Source organism: Corythoichthys intestinalis, chromosome 4 (assembly GCF_030265065.1).
Source record: "Corythoichthys intestinalis isolate RoL2023-P3 chromosome 4, ASM3026506v1, whole genome shotgun sequence".
In the NCBI taxonomy this organism is placed as follows: Eukaryota; Metazoa; Chordata; class Actinopteri; order Syngnathiformes; family Syngnathidae; genus Corythoichthys; species Corythoichthys intestinalis.
The window spans coordinates 14,301,390-14,320,796 of NC_080398.1; the positions used below are offsets into that span (position 1 = coordinate 14,301,390).

Below are 19,407 nucleotides of genomic sequence, written 5' to 3' on the forward strand. Positions count from 1 at the left end.
ACTGCAGCCATTCAACCCAAATGCATGATGGGAAGTGCAACCATGACTGTGTGTAGGGGCACCAATTGATATATCTTCTCTGCGTTGGGAAAGAACATAGGGTGTTAAGAAAATGATCAACTACCACTCCCTTCAGAAACAAGATCTAACCACTGTAGAAAGAGAAGCGGGAGGCCCCGCTGCACAACCAAGCAAGAAGACAAGTTTATAAGAGTTTCTAATTTGAGAAAGATGCCTCGCAGGTCCTCATCCAGCAGCTTCATTAAATAGAACCCGTAAAACGCAAGTGTCTATGTCGACAGTGAAGAGACGACTCCGGGATGCTGGTTTTCAGGGCAGCGTGGCAAAGAAAAAAGATTTAACTGAGACTGAGTAATAAAAGGAAACAATATGGGCAAAAGAATACAGACATTGGACAGAGGAAGATAGGAAAAAAAGTGTTATGGGCAGACAAATCATAGGTTGAGGTGTTTGGACTTTGGATCAAAGAGAACAACATTTGTGAGATGCAGAACAACTGAAAAGTGCTGGAAGAGTGCCTGATGTCATCTATCAACCATGGTGAAGGTTATGTGATGGTCTGGGGTTGCTTTGGTGCTGGTAAAGTGGGAGATTTGTACAAGGTCAACGGGATTTTAAATAAGCAAGGCTATCACTCCATTTTGCAATGCCATGCCATACCCTGTGGACAACGCTTGATTGAAGCCATTTTCATCCTACAACATGACAATAACCCAACGAACACTTCCAAATTATGCAAGAACTATTTAAGAAAGAAGCAGGCAGCTGGTATTCTATCTGTAATGGAGTGGCCAGCACAGTCAACAGATCTTAACCCCATTGAGCTGTTGTGGGAGCAGCTTGACCGTATGATACGCAAGAAGTGCCCATTAAGCCAATCCAACTTGTGGGAGGTGCTTCTGGAAGCGTGGAGTGAAGTTTCTCCAGATTACCTCAACAAATTAACAGCTCGTATGTCATTGGTCTGCAAATAGATTAAAGTGTGACTTTTGAAGGAAAACACAAAATTGTCTGGGTGACCCAAAAAATTTTTAACGGTCGTGTATATATATTTATATACAGTGGTACCTCAGCATACTAATTTAATTTGTTCCAGGACGTAGTTTTATTTATATACAGTGGTACCTCAGCATACTAATTTAATTTGTTCCAGGACGTAGTTTGTATGTCGAAATGGTTGTATGTGGACACAGATGTCTCCATAAGAATACATTATAATTCATATAATTCGTTCCACAGCCCAAAAATCTACGATAAATCTACAATAGACACTGCGCTCTTGAGTTGCCCACGGTGAGAGGCGCAGAGCAGGTGTTGGCAGACTTATTGCCCCCCCGGCTTGGCACCTGTACGTTAGGGTTTACCCCGGTAGATGAGAGGGTAGCCTCCCGTGGGGGGACGGGTCCTGACTGTTGTTTGTGCTTATGCACCCAACAGCAGCTCAGAGTACCCACCCTTTTTGAAGTCCTTGGAGGGTGTGCTAGAGAGCGCTCTCTTTGGGGACTGGGATTTTTGTTCTTCTGGGGGACTGCCACGCTCACGTGGGCAATGACAGGGGGATCTGTAGAGGCATGACTGGGAGAAACAGCCCCACCTCAATCAGAACCTGAGCGGTGTTCTATTATTGGACTTCTGTGGTCGTCACGGATTGTCCATAACAAACACCATGTTCAAACATAGGGGTGTCCATATGTGCACTTGGCACCAGAACACCCAGGGCCACAGTTTAGAGGTAAGATCGAGCCTAAACTTGATTTGCAGGCCCGAGCCCGAAACAAACACACCTGCCAGTCTTTCTGCTCTCGTATGAGAACAAAGCGCCACATTCGTTACATTCAGTGAAGCCGACACAGGTTTCTGTAGCCTCTTCATCAATCAATTTGAAGCCTTTTCACACCCCACTCTTACTGGTGCATGTTTGTATTTTCAATTCCCCCGTCTTTTGTTTTGTTTTAACCCGTTTTTAGTTTTGTTTTAACTTCTTGCTGCTCCATATCGAAATACCAGGTCAAAAATATGCAATGAATGCAGAGGGGAAGATTAAAAAGAGGGCAGAGCTACAGCGTTGACGTGCGCAGGGCATGCTCTGGCTCTGCGGCTCCTGTTTGAATGAATTTATTTATTGTCATTGTCATCATCATCATCAGAATCATTGACAGTTACAGAGTGTGGGATAGTTTGGCCAGAAAGGGGAAACATTGACACAGACTATGGAATAATTTGCCCGAAAAAGACGATGACAAACAAAGGAAGACTGACAGACAAAGGAAGACAATGTTTGCCATCACCATACAGCGCCTTCTCTGTTTTATCCAAATTATTTATTTATTATTATAGTATTCCTTAGTTTAACATCCATACATCATTTTAGTATACATAATATATGAATATATATTCATAAAAAAAAAAAGCGAGAGAGAAGCCCGACCCGACCCGAACATAATAATTGACCTTTTGAATTGAATTTTGGGCCGGCTCGGGCTCAAGATCTTACCTCTACCGCAGTTCGATGATCGACTTTGTCGTCGTCTCATTGGATTTGCCGCTGCATGTTTTGGACACTTGGGTGAAAAGAGGGGCGGAGCTGTCAACTGATCACCACCTGATGGTGTGTTGTTTCCGATGCTGGGGGAAGATGCTGGCCAGACCTGGCAGACTCAAACGTATTATGAGGGTCTGCTGGGAACGTCTGGCAGAATCCCCTGTCAGAAAGAGCTTCAAAACCCACCTCCGGCAGAACTTCTCCCTTGTCCCGGTGGAGGTGGGAGACATTGAGTCCGAGTGGTCCATGTCTCGCACCTCCATTGATGAGGCGGCCGATCGGAGCTGTGGCCATAAGGTGGTTGGTACCTGTCGTGGCTGCAGTCCCCAAACCTGCAGGTCGACACCAGCGATAAGGGATGCCTTCAAGCTGAAGAAGGAGGCCTACCGGGCCTTTTTGGCCAAGCGGAATGCAGCTTCGCCGGTCGCCGATGCAATAACTTGGACATGGGAGGAGTTTGGCGAGGCCATGGAAAATGACTTCCGGACGGCTTCAAGGAAATTCTGGTCCACCATTCGACGTTTGAGGACAGGAAAGCACTGCACCATTAACACTGTGTATAGTGGAGATGGGGTACCGCTGACCTCGACTCGGAACGTCGTGAGTCGGTGGGGAGAATACTTTGAAAACCTCCTCAATTCCACTGACACGCCTTCCTTTGAGGAAGCAGAGCCTGGGGACTCATAGGTGGGCTTTCCTATCTCTGGGGTCGAAGTCAATGAGGTGGTTGGAAAGCTCCTCGGTGGCAGGACACCGGGGATGGATGAGATCTGCCCGATCCGAGTTCCTAAAGGCTCTAAATGTTGTGGGCCTGCCGTGGCTGACATGGCTCTACAACATCGCGCGGAGATCGGTGATAGTGTCTCTGGATTGGCAGACTGGGGTGGTGGTCCCCCCTTTTAGGAAAGGGGGATTGGAGGGTGTGTTCCAATTATAGAGAGCTCATATTCCTCAACCTCCCCAGTAAAATCTATTCAGGCCTGCTGGAGAAGATGGTCCGTTGGGAAGTCGAATCTCAGATTCAGGAGGAGCAGTGTGGTTTTCATCCTGGCTGTGGAACAGAGGACCAGCTCTACACCCTCACCAGGGTCCTCGAGGGTGCATGGGAGTTCGCCCAACCGGTCTACATGTGTTTTGTGGGTTTGCAGAAGGCGTTCGACCATGTCCCTCGGGGAGTCCTGTGGGGTGTGCTCTAGCTCTATCAAGGGGTTACCGAGCCCCTTGGTATGGGCTGTTCGGTGCCTGCACGACCGCGTCAGAGTTTGGTCGGCATTGCCGGCAGTAAGTCTAATCCGTTCCCAGTGAGGGTTGTACTCCACCAAGGCTACCCTTTGTCACCGATTCTGTTCATAATTTTTATAGACAGAATATCTAGGCGCTGACAAAGTGTTGAAGGGGTCCAGTTCGGTGGCTTCAGCATTGCATCTCTGCTTTTTGCAGATGATGCGGTGCTGTTGGCTTCATCAAGCCGTGACCTCCAACTCTCAATGGAACTGTTTGCAGCCGAGTGTGAAGTGGTTGGGATGAAAGTCAGCAAATCCAAATCCGAGACCATGGTCCTCTGTCTGATGAGTTCATGTATCTTGGGATCTTGTTCAAGAGTGCGGGTAGGAGGGAGCGGGAGATCGACAGGCGGATCGGCGCAGCGTCTACAGTGATGCAGACTCCGCACCGGTCTGTAGTGGTGAAGAAGGAGCTGAGCCAAAAGGTGAAGCTCTCCATTTACCAGTCTATCTACGTTCCTACCCTCACCTATGGTCATGAGCTGTAGGTCGTGACTAAAAGAACAAGATCCCGGATACAAGCGGCCGAAATGAGATCCTTTCACAGGGTGTCCGGGCTCTTCTTTAGCGATAGAGTCCCTCCCGGATGACCGAGCTTCTCACTCTATGTCGAGCCGCTACTTCTCCTCGTTGAGTCAGTTGAGGTGGCTCGGGGATCTAGTTCGGATGCCTCTTGGAAGCCTCCCTGGAGAGGTGTTCCGGGCGTGTCCTACTGGCCCGTGGCCCCGGGGATGTCCCAGGACACGCTGGAGAGACTGTCTCTCGGTTGGCCTAGGAACGGCTTGGAGTCCCTCCGGAGGAGCTGGTTGAAGTGGCTGGGCAGTGGGAAGTCTGGGCTTCATTGCGACCCGACCACAGATTAAGTGGTAGATAATGGATGGATAAATACTGCAGGTACAGTTACAAATAGCATTTACACATAGCAAAACAAATAAATTATGAATAAATAAGAGAGAAAAAAAAACATTTTTATTGTCACCTTAACTTACTGGCGAGCGGAGGTCGAAGGAGACAGCGGGTGTGGAGGAAGAGAATACAGTTAGCCGTGTTCTGTTCCAGTTCTAGTCCACTCACACCACGCTAATATTTTTCTATGTTGTCCTTCATTTTAATGGTAAGCGTCACCCTCTTTCTTCTTTATTCCACCCTATTCTACTACCATCTGCAACTTTCTTGGGACCCATCATGATTTCTCTCACAAGAAAATCCGACATGCTTGCAGGAAAACAATGAGATTACGACGCTGTTGTAACTCATCATATTTCGATAATTTCTTTACATGTCGAGACAGATGAGAAGTCAAATTTTACGTTGTATGTTGAATAAATCGTATGTTGATGTGTTCGTATGTCGAGGTACTACTGTACATGGATGCATGGCAAGGCAACTAAAATTGTGTCTGCCTTTGCTGTATGTGTTTTAGAGTCATTAGAATTCAGGCTAATGTTTGTGAGAACATTGAGAAATGCTTATTTTCAAGAAATGCTTATTTTTAAGAGTGTTTTTCCCTCTGACAGGAAACAAATTTTCAATAGGATGCACTGAATGTGGCATGAAGCTATTTACAGTATGTAAGCTACATGAAGGAAAACTTCAGTCCTAAAAGTATGCACTTTTGAGACTAGAGAAGGTTTAAAATATAACAGTACCATCGCTCAACAGTACAGAAAGTCAGTAGGTTGTTCAAGCATGAGCACATTGCAGCTATAATTTCATCAGACCATTGATTCTATGAAAAAGTTTGCCCATTGCAACTTAATGTGCACATTTAACCTTGATAGTCGACCCTCATTGGAAACTTTTGAAAATGTTTAGCGGCTGTTATTTCTGTAAAAGGAGGATTGATGTAATTTTTGTGTTCGCGCCCCCAAATTTATACTAAACCTGGCTTCTTTTGTTTAAATATTTAATGCACTCTTTCTGAAACTGCTATTGAAAAATAATGTAAATAACTTAATAACTCAAATATTATTGTTTGTTTGCCATATGATACATTTAACTGAAATTTCTGAGCCGAACAACCACTGATTTATAATGGAAAATCTTGAAAGAGTTGCCCAAAACTTTTTTCATACCACTGTAGGTGAAAATGTTATGTCTACATCAAATTATGATTGTGAATGATGATGAAGTTTTCTTTTTTTAATTTCAAGCATGCACAACAGAAACAGAAATACAGTATAGTTGAAAATAATTATTTGCACTCGAAAGGATATCGAGCAGGGCCTACAACGAAAAGTGGTATTTGCCATGTGGCAAAATGTATTTTGCAATGTGGCATTTTTCTGTTGGTATATGGCATTTTTGCAGGCCATGCACGTCCATGCCATTGACGGCTATGCACGTCCAAATTTACCATTTATTTTATTTATTTTGATCATAGACTTCACCATTATTTGACGGGAAATGGGGTGCGGGGCCGCTCCGTAGGGGGGCCTATTTTCAAAAACTTACAAGTAAAATATTTTTAAAACCAAAGCCGCTACCGACCTAAAACCAAAACAGGCACCTCCCTAAGGCATATATGACTCTGCATGAGCAGCGGCATCAAAAAGTTAAAAGTCGTTGTTCCCTAATAAAATCCTGATTTATTATTTTTTATATAACATTCAGTGCCTTGCAAAAGTTTTCTGCCCCCTTGAATCTTGCAACCTTTCGCCACATTTCAGGCTTCAAACATAAAGATATGAAATTTAATTTTTTTGTCAAGAATCAACAACAAGTGGGACACAATCGTGAAGTGGAACAACATTTTTTGGATAATTTAAACTTTTTTAACAAATAAAAAACTGAAAAGTGGGGCGTGCAATATTATTCGGCCCCTAAACTTTCAGTGCAGCAAAGTCACTCCAGAAGTTGAGTGAGGATCTCTGAATGATCCAATGTTGTCCTAAATGACCGATGATGATAAATAGAATCCACCTGTGTGTAATCAAGTCTCCGTATAAATGCACCTGCTCTGTGATAGTCTCAGGGTTCTGTTTAAAGTGCAGAGAGCATTATGAAAAGCAAGGAATACACCAGGCAGGTCCGAGATACTGTTGTGGAGAAGTTTAAAGCCGGATTTGGATACAAAAAGATTTCCCAAGCTTTAAACATCTCAAGGAGCACTGTGCAAGCCATCATATTGAAATGGAAGGAGCATCAGACCACTGCAAATCTACCAAGACCCGGCCGTCCTTCCAAACTTTCTTCTCAAACAAGGAGAAAACTGATCAGAGATGCATCCAAGAGGCCCATGATCACTCTGGATGAACTGAAGAGATCTACAGCTGAGGTGGGAGAGTCTGTCCATAGGACAACAATCAGTCGTACACTGCACAAATCTGGCCTTTATGGAAGAGTGGCAAGAAGAAAGCCATTTCTCAAAGATATCCATAAGAAGTCTCGTTTAAAGTTTGCCACAAGCCACCTGGGAGACACAACAAACATGTGGAAGAAGGTGCTCTGGTCAGATGAAACCAAAATTGAACTTTTTGGCCACAATGCAAAACGATATGTTTGGCGTAAAAGCAACACAGCTCATCACCCTGAACACACCATCCCCACTGTCAAACATGGTGGTGGCAGCATCATGGTTTGGGCCTGCTTTTGTTCAGCAGGGACAGGGAAGATGGTTAAAATTGACGGGAAGATGGATGCAGCCAAATACAGGAACATTCTGGAAGAAAACCTGTTGGTATCTGCACAAGACCTGAGACTGGGACGGAGATTTATCTTCCAACAGGACAATGATCCAAAACATAAAGCCATATCTACAATGGAATGGTTCAAAAATAAACGTATCCAGGTGTTAGAATGGCCAAGTCAAAGTCCAGACCTGAATCCAATCGAGAATCTGTGGAAAGAGCTGAAGACTGCTGTTCACAAACACTCTCCATCCAACCTCACTGAGCTCGAGCTGTTTTGCAAGGAAGAATGGGCAAGAATGTCAGTCTCTTGATGTGCAAAACTGATAGAAACATACCCCAAGCGACTTGCAGCTGTAATTGGAGCAAAAGGTGGCGCTACAAAGTATTAACGCAAGGGGGCCGAATAATATTGCACGCCCCACTTTTCAGTTTTTTATTTGTTAAAAAAGTTTAAATTATCCAATAAATTTTGTTCCACTTCACGATTGTGTCCCACTTGTTGTTGATTCTTGACAAAAAATTAAAATTTTATATCGTTATGTTTGAAGCCTGAAATGTGGCGAAAGGTTGCAAGGTACAAGGGGGCCGAAAACTTTTGCAAGGCACTGTAACTTCAGATGGCTATAAAATTCTCAGATTTTACACTAGATGCACAAAAATCACCAAATGCAGATATAAACCCATATATTTTCAGGATCAATAGCAATATTTAAAATATCTTGTAAGTTTTTGCCTGAAATAGCGACTTTTGCAATTTTGACATAAGTTTTCAACAGCTAATAAATCATTCAATTTTCACATCAGATACTTAATACTTGAGGATAGCATGCAGAATCATTTTAATTTTACTCAACAAAAGCAAATTTTGCACTTCTCTATTTACAATTACAACTTTTTTAGGTTGAATTCCGATATCATTATTCGTCTTCCCGGCTATCGGGCTCTCATTATTTTTAGATTGAAATGTCACATAAAATACGTAAAAGCCGGGGGTTTTTTTTCTGTATGGACACAGAAATGTCTAAATTACTAGTTTTTTGCCAAAAACGGAAGTTGACTGAAAATTACCTCATTGTTTGAATGTAAAATTACGCTATTGTCTTTGGATACAAAATAAAAAATGAAGGCCATCACAAAACAAAGAGATTTGAAGTTGAAAATTCTTGCAAATAAATGCGTAAATCCTGGAATTTCTATAGGTATGAATGTAAAACATTCTAGATTCTTGTTTAAAAGCAAAAAAACGTGCAGTTATCATTCATTTTACGTAAATATTTCGAGCTAAAGTTACGCTAATTTTTTTCATTCATTTAAGTTTCAAAGTGCATGCATGAGCTGGCTCGTCAACTGATAGTGAAGTCTGTTTTTGATCCATTTTAAGACGTCGAAAACAAGACGTCTGATGACAATCTTCATTTTAATGCATTTTGATGAGCCCCTCACCACATCATTCACATTTGAGTTAACTAAGGGGCCGTTTACATGGCGACTCTCCGAGAATACGAAAAATTTCAAATTTGCATTTGCGTCTCCATTTGAGCAATGTCGCGATTCTGCATGAAAACGGTGAGTATTCATGCCAGGCCCTAGGGGGCAGTGCAGATTTACTGGGTGACAGAGAATGATGCACTTTGACCCCACCAAGCTCCCTCAGCCCGGAAAAAATATGCTCGCCCACTCGAAGCAATGTCATTTTTCTTTTGTTCAAAAAGGCACAAAAATTAAAACGTTCAACATATTTAATTTAAAAATATTATTAAAACAGTAACGAGTGCTGATGTTAACGGCGCGGTCTCGCGCCGCAGGAGCCTTTGATATGCATGCCGAGGAAGCCCCCCTCAACCCCCCGCAATCGGATTCTTCCGCTTTGGAGGCATGATTCAGAATTTTTCGTCTTCACCGACACCATATGCACGCAAGGCGAGTCCGCAACTCAGTCATTGCGTCTTTGTGTCGCAGAGTCGCCATGTAAACTGCCCCTAACACTCTTCCTTTGTACTGTGTCAAATCCAGAAGAAAAATTTGCTTTAACTTTACAGGGACTTGAACTGCCCACTCAACTTGAATGAACAATATTGTTCCATTTGTCAATAGGAATTTGCAACTGAAAAAAAAGCAACACCATCAGTTTTATCTTCAGTATCCAAAGACTCCTGCCTTAAACTGTCTGTCTTTAATGAAACTTTTTTTTTTTTTATTAAGGTATGTTGATTTGGTGGTGGGCAGTTTTTTTTATTAAGGTATGTTGATTTTGTAGTGTGCATGTAATTAGTTTTGGGACTATACGTAAAAAATTTGGATAGGTGAGAAAGATTGGGCACCTCCGCAGGCATGTTGCACTTTTTCTTGCATATTTATTTTTTTGGTAAAGTTCGATCCTATCCCACCTAATGAGATGACTAATGAATGTTATGACTAGAATGTATTATGAGTAATATTACCATCAATCTGATCCCACTTAATTCCGTCTCAGTTGGATGTTTTTATTATTCTTTTTTTTTTTGTATTGAGAAAAACAGCAAGTTCCAGTGTTTTGTATAAAATGTGCTGCATAAATAAACTTAACTTGACCTCTTCTATCCCTTTTATCCTCCATCTGTGGCACTCCTCTACCATTCTCGGCTTCTCTATCTCCTTTGACTTCCGAACAACGAGAGTTTCCTTATTTTTACTACCTGTTATTTTTTACTGCGTACTTTGTTTGCTCTTCTCTGCTTATTGCTTTAACTAGAATGTAAGGGTATGTATCCTAAAATAAACACACAGGCTGTCTAAGGCAGGGGATCTCAAATGCTTTGGGGGCCATTTTTTTAAGGTCCCCCATATAATTCTCATGGCCTCTCACCACACTAGACATCATAGGAAGTAAAAACAAGGATATTTTGGGGAAAAATATGACAGTGGAATGATAATAAAAAAGCTTATAATTTCAGTGTTTCTTTGTTTTGTTTTTTAAATTAAGGCTATATGTAATATTTTAACAAGTGGATTCCATTTTTACAAAGATACAATTTAATTTGTATATTACAGCATTAAAACTTTTATTCTAACAAAGTTCGTTTTTTTCTTTCAAACAAATCTGACTTTATTCTTAAAGAAATAAGCAGACTTGAATGTACGACTGTTTTCCTATGATAACTTGCCAACCACAAACACAATGCAGTCCAAGAAGTTGTGATCGGCTCAAAGCAAGTGTAGGTAAACCAAACTACCACGTTTAGTTTTTGTTGCTTTATTGATAAAAGATCCCACTTGCTGGGCTACATGTTATATAATTTTACAACATAATTCTTTTCAAATGATTTTGTTAACACCCAAGAAAAGGCTTGTCAACCCCTGGGACTTTAAACAGAGGTCGACAATATAAATTGTCCCGGTGGCCCGGACGTACTATTAAAACTGTCAGGGACACCAGAATGCTCCCACTACTGGCTCGATGGGGCCAGTAAAAATAATGCGTCGAATTAAAAAAAAAAAAAAAAAAAATCTTATTTCCCATTCCCAGTGGTTCCGTGTTTTGATGACGTTACGCTATCCCAAATAAAGATTACCCTTACGGTCTATGCAGCAGCAGTTGCTCACGGTGGGGCGGAAACACACCTCGTTTGCTCGCTCGTGAACGCGCGTAAGCTAATTACTGTTGCTGATTTGTTGTCAGTATCTCAGTACCCATCTAACGTTATACTAGGAGACGACAAGTTTCTGAAAGCCCTTGCACCTGGATAAGCACCGGGGGGAAAAAACGACCCCTCAAGAAAGAAAAGGTCACTGGAGGAGTTGAGGGAAGGCTAAATGCAATATGAAAAGAAAAGGGAAAGAAAGTTTCAACCCAGTGGCGAGGCCGTTGGAATATGCTCGGCTACGATGAGACAAAAAAAACAGGATTACTGTCAGGTGTGCAGATCAATGCCCATATATGCAGACAAGGAAGTTCGAGAAAAGTTGATAAGTATGACACCTTTGGTACGACATGACGTAATAATTCATCCACGTGACTACTGAGAAAATAATATTGTCATTACGACGGTTTAGCTTGAAAATTTTTAGCCATAATTGCCTTAGGCTACGTTCATACTACAGGTCTTAATGCACGAATCCGATTTTTTCGTGTTTTTCCGACTCGAGTGAGGCATTAACTTGATGGTCTGAACGTGACAAATCGCATAGAACTGGACCATTTCAAATCCGATCTGGGTCACATTCGTATGTGGTTCAAATCCAATCTGGGCCACATTTTTCCATACTGTCGCGGCGGTCTGTACTGTCCAGTCTCTCAAATCGGAATTCATGCAGCACTTACGTCATCAAAAAGCGAGAGAGACGCTACGGTAGCGGTGCAGCTGTGCGTCATTAGCGCTTAGCTTGCCTTGAACACGGCTTTTTAGGAAGGGTCGGACTTGACAACAGTCATAAAAAAAATAAAAATGGGTTGAAGATAAGCCTGAGAATGATCGGTTTACTGTCTGCTCCATATAAGCAATATTTCAACATTGCTTACACAGCCGAAAGTCAGGGCAAACTGCCCGTATGTGCGTGTGACATGCACGGACAGTGCGTGCATGCTATCGATCCTTATACTTTGAATATAAGCCTAAACTGGGATTATTTATGTCTGTTATTTGTGTCCTCTTTTTAAAAGCAAACTATGATATCCCTGGAATGACGAGTGACAGCCAGCATGTAAGGTCATTTGTTTTGATGCTTCTGCGCATGCGGGTCGTCTTGCTCAGCGCGTGTCGGACTGCGAATTAGTGCGCATGCGTAATACTTGAATGGTCTCAATGGACAAAGGCAGTCTGAACGGGCACGCCAAAAAAACAGATATGACAAAAAATCGGATTTGTGCATTAAGACCTGTAGTATGAACCTAGCCTTAGTCATCTCTTTGACTTCTAAATTGTTGCCATGAAACAGAGCTGGGGGAGACTTCCAGAGGGCGGTAAGGGGTAGACGCGAAAGTTTTGCCCAGGCACGGGGCTCTCCCACGGGCCTGCCTCCCCCTGGAGTTCCCAAGAAAAAAAAGATTTTTTGGGGGGTGTGTGTTTGTTTCCCAAAAACATTAAAATATGTGTAAGAGGTCTGTGTAGTTGATTTGGGTTTATTCATGTTTCTGGTTGGCTTATTAGTGTTCCGGGTTGGTGCACACCGTAAACTTGAAAACGGGTATATGCTGACGCCACATGTCAGTTTGTTACACAAAAATAAAAATGATTAACATCATTTTAGCGCAAAAACTCCTGGTCATGTGCCCAATGGACTCAAAATCTGTGTTGAATAACAGCACTGCACTGGCTCTGTATAAATTTTGCTGCACTTTTTATGAAATCTACTGCAAAAAAAAAAAAAAAAAAAAAAAACTTTTTCAAGATTATTGGGATCAATGACTGATGCGTTGACCAGTGGTTTTGTCGGTGGGGCCAGTGAATTTCAAAGGCCACTGGCCCTCTGGGCCCTCAGTGGCTAAATTCCCTTATTGTCTATCCCTGGTAAGGCTGTCAGTTTGAGAACCTTTGATATCAGAATACTACTTTTGTTTTTCATGCAGCTGCACTTACTACACCAGGAAATACAAATAATAATAATAATACAATTTCACCTCATATTTGTTTATGTCTAGATGGTATATTAAGCCTGTGGAAGGGCGTGGCTGAATGTGGACTGATGGGCGAGGTCCTGTCCGGTCTTCAAGCTCACATATTGGCTACTCTGAAAGGTGTGGAGGTTCGCAGCGAGAAGGCTGAGCTGCAGGAGACTGGTGAGTTCAGACATCGAGAAACTGCAAAGCACTGAGTGTTGAAAAAAAAGGAAAGATTTGCTTTGAGTAGAATATCGATCAAGTAAATGTTTAATGCAGGAGGCCCCTCCAGCTAAATATGGCCTTCAAGCATTCAAGTCGTGCACCGTTGCAAAGGATTGATTTATTTGTGTTGTTCCAGACGCCATCATCCTGAATTCCCTGTGTGAGATGTTTGGACTTTTAGACTCAGTCAAGCAAGCACTGGAGCAACGGCGGGGCCTGAAGGAAGACAATGATGACGATGGTGTTTATGGTGAGAAGACATGCCATCTTCAAAATTGTACCGATAAGATTTTCATTAGTTCATTCTTAATTGTACCACAGATGAAAAAGAAATGCATAGGTTTAGTGGTCATTCCAGAATTTGAGGACATTTTAAGTCCCACCCTTCACAATTAAAAAAAAAAAATACACACAAATACTGAAAGATAAAGCAAATTTACTTCACCTGACACCAAATGTAATACAAATGTTGTTTTGTCTAAATTTGTAAAAATACCAAATGAGACTGGAGTACCCCCTAAAATAGCATTTTTCTTTTGTCCGACTCTCCTTAACCAAATTGAATCTAAAATAAAACAGTTAAAATGAAATTTTAAAATTATTTTTTATATAGACAAGTTTCCTGGGTGAAACACGGGCGGCGCCATCTTTTTCTGCTCAGAACTTCCGGTTTAGACTGAACAAATTGAAGTGCAGTTAAAGTAAGCAGTGTGTTGACAAAGTTGAAACTGCAAAATCAAACCACAGGAACCCACAGAAACTTGGAAATGGAATCAGCACGACGTAGGTGAGACTCCGAGACTTTCTGTGCTGTGCGTGAACTCCTGGAAGCGCCTATATATATGGTTGGAAGTGGAATGTTTTGATTAGCGACCAGCTAGTAGCTACAATGCGCCAGTTTGGATCCACCTCGCCATAGGCCTTATATCGAAACCAGCTGCAGACAATAAGTTAAGGATGTACCTAAGGATCCACCTAAAAGATTTTATGTTTGTTCTTATCATTTCCTTGATCATTTGTGGACGAAATTCTAACAACCTGTGCAGGCTGTGTTAACGTGATGTATAGATTGATACGCCGGCCACTTGAGTGACCAAAATGAGGTGAAATTACAAATAATATTACAGTTGCCGAATGCAGAAGGGCTGACACGGATTTTGTTGTTACAAGGAAATACTACAAGGTATTTACATACAGTGGCCTCCAAATTATTGGCACCCCTGAAAAAGATGTGTTTTTAGCTTCTAATATCTTTTTTTTTTAATTCAAATAATATGGGACCTTAATTGAAAAAAACTGAAAAATCCAACCTTCAATACAAGTGCATTCATTCAGTGGGGAAAAAATCCCACATAAAGAAAAAATTATTTGACATCAAATAATGTGTGTCACAATTATTAGCACCCCTGGTGTTAATACTTTGTACAACCCCCTTTTGCCAACAAAACAAGGTCTGGGGACTGAGATGGCCAAGGGAGGAGCTTGATTTTGTGTCTGGGGAACCATTTCTGTGTAGATTTGGCCATATGTTTAGGGTCATTGTCTTGCTAAAAAACCCAGTGACTACCCATCTTCAGCTTACGGGCAGAGGGCAACAGATTTTGATTTAAAATGTCCTGGTATTTCAAAGCATTCATGATGCCATGCACCCTAACAAGGTTCCCAGGGCCTTTGAAAGCGAAACAGCCCCACAGCATCACTGACCCACCCCCATACTTCACAGTGGGTATGAGGTGCTTTTCAGCATGCGCATCTTTCGTGGCACGCCAGACCCACTCAGAGTGTTTGTTGCCAAAAAGCTCAATCTTGGTCTCATCTGACCCTGATCCCAGTTGAAGCTTGGGACCGTGTGTATTTTTGTGTGAGACCAAGATTGAGCTTTTCCCATATTATTTGAATTAAAAAAAAAATATTAGAAGCTAAAAAACACATCTTTTTCAGGGGTGCCAATAATTATGGAGGGCACTGTATAAACAAAAATAGTATGTCATTCTTTTTTATTGCAGATATTGATTGCAATAAAACGTTTGGACAACATGATCCTATTTCTTGTTTTGTTTAAAACAATTGGTGCATGTGACAATCAGGTCAATAAATCACAATTTATACTATTAGAAAAATATTAACGAAGGTGGAGCATAAGAGAATTTGATATCAGACAGCAGAGCTTAAGAGCGCCTTGCCAAGCTTTAGACCGACATTACGGAGACCCTCAGGGGCCTCCTGACGGGCTTTCTCCTGCTGTCCTCGGTAATTCCAGCTCTAATAGTGTATCTTAAAGTTGCTGCAGTTAAAAAGCTTGTAGATGGATCTCGGGATTGAGCTGACGTTCCGCCGCGAGGCGAGCCACTGTCTGTCCCAGGCCTGCCTCTCTGCCGCATCAGGGAGTCGAGCCTCCCATCATTAAAGTAGAACGCATGTAGTCTCATGTCACATCTTACGGTCCTTCAACGTATAGTAAGTGTTGATGTGAGGCACATCAACTTGTCTTCCCTTGTCTAACAGCGTTTTCCACCTGTAAACAAACAAACAAAAAACTTGAAACACTTGCATTTATCCATTTACATAATTGTGCCATCCTACACGTACTGATTAGCAACAGGCTAGCAGCTGATAACATGAATTACAGCCACAGCAGTACAGTAGTTGTAGAGAATAATATTAAAGATCATCATATTTATAATCATCATCATCGTAATAACAATATCAAAGGCAGCTAGTCTTTTCATGCGCAAGACTATAGCTTTTGTATTTTTTGAGTACCGGACACAGGAAATGCAGGGATAGGAAGAACATACCTTCCACAGTGGTAACATGGCTACAAAAACACCCGGTCTTTGTGGTGGCACGAGCTTGGTTCCACATCTGCCCTCATGAACATGTTGTCCTCCCATGTTGTGATGATGGCAGATGGATGCAGTATTTCCAAATTGTATTTTTGAGAGATTTTGATGAGTAATGTCACTCCAACTCCACTGTTGTTTTGGATGGAGAAAGTGTAAAACAGAAGTGCGAGCAGAAATGTGGAAGTAAAGCGGAAGTACCTCGGAAACTTGTCTATAGATTATTTTTTTTGCTGTCTCTTTTAACTGTAGAAACCGTTGTCTTAAAAATATTTTGAATATTATCATTCGTAGAATGTGTGTCTATTAAGATGCCTGCAAATCTGTTACCATAACTTTTTATTTTTTATAGTGGTATAAAAAGGAGAAAGCAATGAATCACATAATACACTAGACTAGACGTAATCAATCAGTTTTCCAAAAGATTGGATTGAGCAAATTTATGTCCTCTCTATTTTTCATATTTTATAACATAGTTAGCCTTGATTGAATGTTTCAGTCTACATCATGCAACCCAAGTGTGAACACGGCCTAATACTAAATAAACAATGCTATATGCAGGCATGAAAATGGCTCAGGGGTTAAAAAGGTGAAAAGGGTGTGGAGGAAATAGGTAGGCGGTAGGGCTGTCCCAAACGACTAATTTTCTCCCGATCAGTCAGCCGACTATTGTTACAATTAATCGACTTATGTGTATATATATATATATATATATATATATATATTTTTTTTTACTAATTTAGCAATGAAATTTTTGTTGACGCTTATTAATTGACAAAAACATTTTGGAACACTCAAATTCTTTATTTAAGTACAAATAACAATAATTAATCACACATGGGCCTGAACGATATTGGAAAAAAAACTATAATTGCGATTTTTGGGTGATAAAACGCAGCCATGAAAATTACCGCCCTCATTTTTATTTACCTTGCGATAAATGGATTCATTGCATATCGCGACAGGCTTAGCAACATCAATAAAACATGTCGTTAGTTAGTTAGATGGATTTACGACCCCCCCTAAAAAATTTCTCATCGGATCTACACAATTCACGTAGGTCACCCCTTTTTGACTTCAAAACGGCGAATTTCGCCGAAAGGTGAGTGATTTTCATGCCTGTATATGAGCTGATGTTTTGAGCATGCTTGCAGTAGGCAATACTACGAGGCTAGCGAAGTGATCTCCTGCTGCTTGTTATGGGAACTGAGTTTACATTTACAACACAAAATCAAGTTCACATGCACAAACATAAACAAATTTCTTTCAAGATTTAAAGTTTAAAAGATTGGGTACTTAATTGACGATATATGTCACTAATTATAACATACCTAATCTTCAGATTGTGACTTTCTTCAGAGATTCTTTCTCCATTCGAGTTTCTCCTGCGATTGTCTCCTTGAAGGTCTTCTTCTGTCGCAACTAGGATGTTTATGTAGCGAATAGGGTTACAGTGGCGAGTAGCGCCATCTACTGTCGGAGAGTTTGAAAAAGAAACGAACGAGTCTCGGCCCAAAATCAGATTTTTTTTTTTTTTTGCGTGAGAAATTGGATGTGTGGCGTGTGTGCGTGAGAAAACTGGCAATTGCGTGTGTCTCACGCTCAAAGCGTGAGAGTTGGCAGCTCTGAAAATTGTTATCTGTCTCCTTGTAGATCTGGAGGAGCTGTCAAAAGAACGGAGGAAGCAGGCAAGCGTTAAAAGCACATCCTACAAGCACCTCCGACCCCAACGTCACCAGCCACCCAATAGCCAGCTATCGCCCACCCTCAGTAACACTGTGATACAGCCTGTCTCACTCATGGGTTTACCTGAGTCAACATACACTCACCCCAACATCAGCCCTCAGAACGTTAGCTACTTCCCCACCCCTGGAGCCCCGCGAGCGGGCGCCGGGAAGCGGGAAGAGAGGATGCGGGCACACTGTGAGTCGGGCAAACACGCGAGAGCCCACAGGGCGGGACAAGAACTAACTGTAGAGATGCAGCACGGTCTTGGACAAAGTGCGTGCAAGCTTCAACCTCAGTTGGGAAGTGAGGAGCTGGGAGAGGGAGAAAGCTTGCACAGCTTTGAAAAGGTGGCTTTGGGGAGAAAGGGATGCAAAAAACTGAAAACTAAATGAGAGAAAACTGCAGAATGATATGGGATATGCTCCCAAAGTTCAAGGCAATTTGTTAAAGAGTACATTGTAAACCTGTCCTTGCAGCTACTTCCAGAGTTAGTCTTTGTTGACTATGTTTCCCCTTGTGGTTAAAGTAGTTTGGGATAGGTAGCAAAACGAAACTTTTCTTACAACATTTGTAATTGAAAATGCTTTTTGTGACTCAATGTATAATTAAGTGTGGAAGTTTATATGAGACCAATTTTTAAACACATACTGTACATCTCACTCAGGCTACTATTAAGGCATAATGTTGCTGCCCAATAAAAAAAAGCATGTATCTCCAAAATGGGTCTTTATTTTTCACTTAGAATTCAAAGATGTTGCCAATAACACTCACAATTTACAGATACTTTTAATTAGTGCTGTCAAGTGATTACAAAATGTAATCCTAGTCACTTTCTTCACTTAGTCACTCACTTTTTTGGTTTATTTGTCCCATTATTTTACCAAATTTTATTACTAGTGCCATAAGGCGATTAACAGATTAATTGCATGCAGTCCATAGTTAACCCCTGATCAATCGCAATTTGTATATATTTTTTTTATATGCAGAAATAATTATACATTTTACGTAAATAATTATACATTTTACGTTTTAAATACACTTATTAGCGCACGGGTTAAACAATGTGATTACATTACATAATTCAAATTTAAGCCTCATTAGGAACAATAGCTGGACAACTTTACACTTGTAAAGATGAAATAAACATCCATTTTTCCTAAATAACTTAAAAGGGTGGCATTGCGTAAGAGTGGTTTGCATGTCCGCTCACAGCACCTTGATAGGCCTACAGCATGTAAAAACATTCTATTCTATTCTATTCTATTCTATTCTATTCTATTCTATTCTATTCTATTCTATTCTATTCTATTCTATTCTATTCTATTCACAATCACAACAGTGATTATCTCGAGGGGCCTAACATCTGGAACACGTGTGGAGGAATGTTCTCTAAACATTATGAGGTCGACTGAACCCTGCATGGGAAAGCACCAGACGATGGAGGCAAGGGAAATTTGCATATAAGAAAAAGGCCATCTGCTTTGGTTGAAATGATAGAGTGATAGAAGAGATGGCAGAGACAGGATAGAGGGATTGCAGTACAAATATGGTTTCACTT

At 41.3% G+C, this 19,407-nt stretch overlaps 1 protein-coding gene across 4 annotated transcripts in view; it reads left to right on the plus strand.

Moving 5' to 3' along the window:
- The window catches only part of LOC130914410 (glucocorticoid modulatory element-binding protein 1-like), a 47,199-nt gene extending 28,643 nt beyond the window's left edge, over positions 1–18,556 (plus strand). For all 4 annotated transcript variants that reach the window (XM_057833576.1, XM_057833578.1, XM_057833577.1 and 1 more), the window contains 3 exons: positions 13,096–13,233; positions 13,415–13,528; positions 17,775–18,556. In XM_057833576.1, coding sequence (XP_057689559.1) covers positions 13,096–13,233; positions 13,415–13,528; positions 17,775–18,241 — 719 coding nt within the window. In that variant the 3' untranslated portion in view covers positions 18,242–18,556. The remainder of the gene's footprint in view (positions 1–13,095; positions 13,234–13,414; positions 13,529–17,774) is intronic.
- Positions 18,557–19,407: the final 851 nt, after the last annotated feature.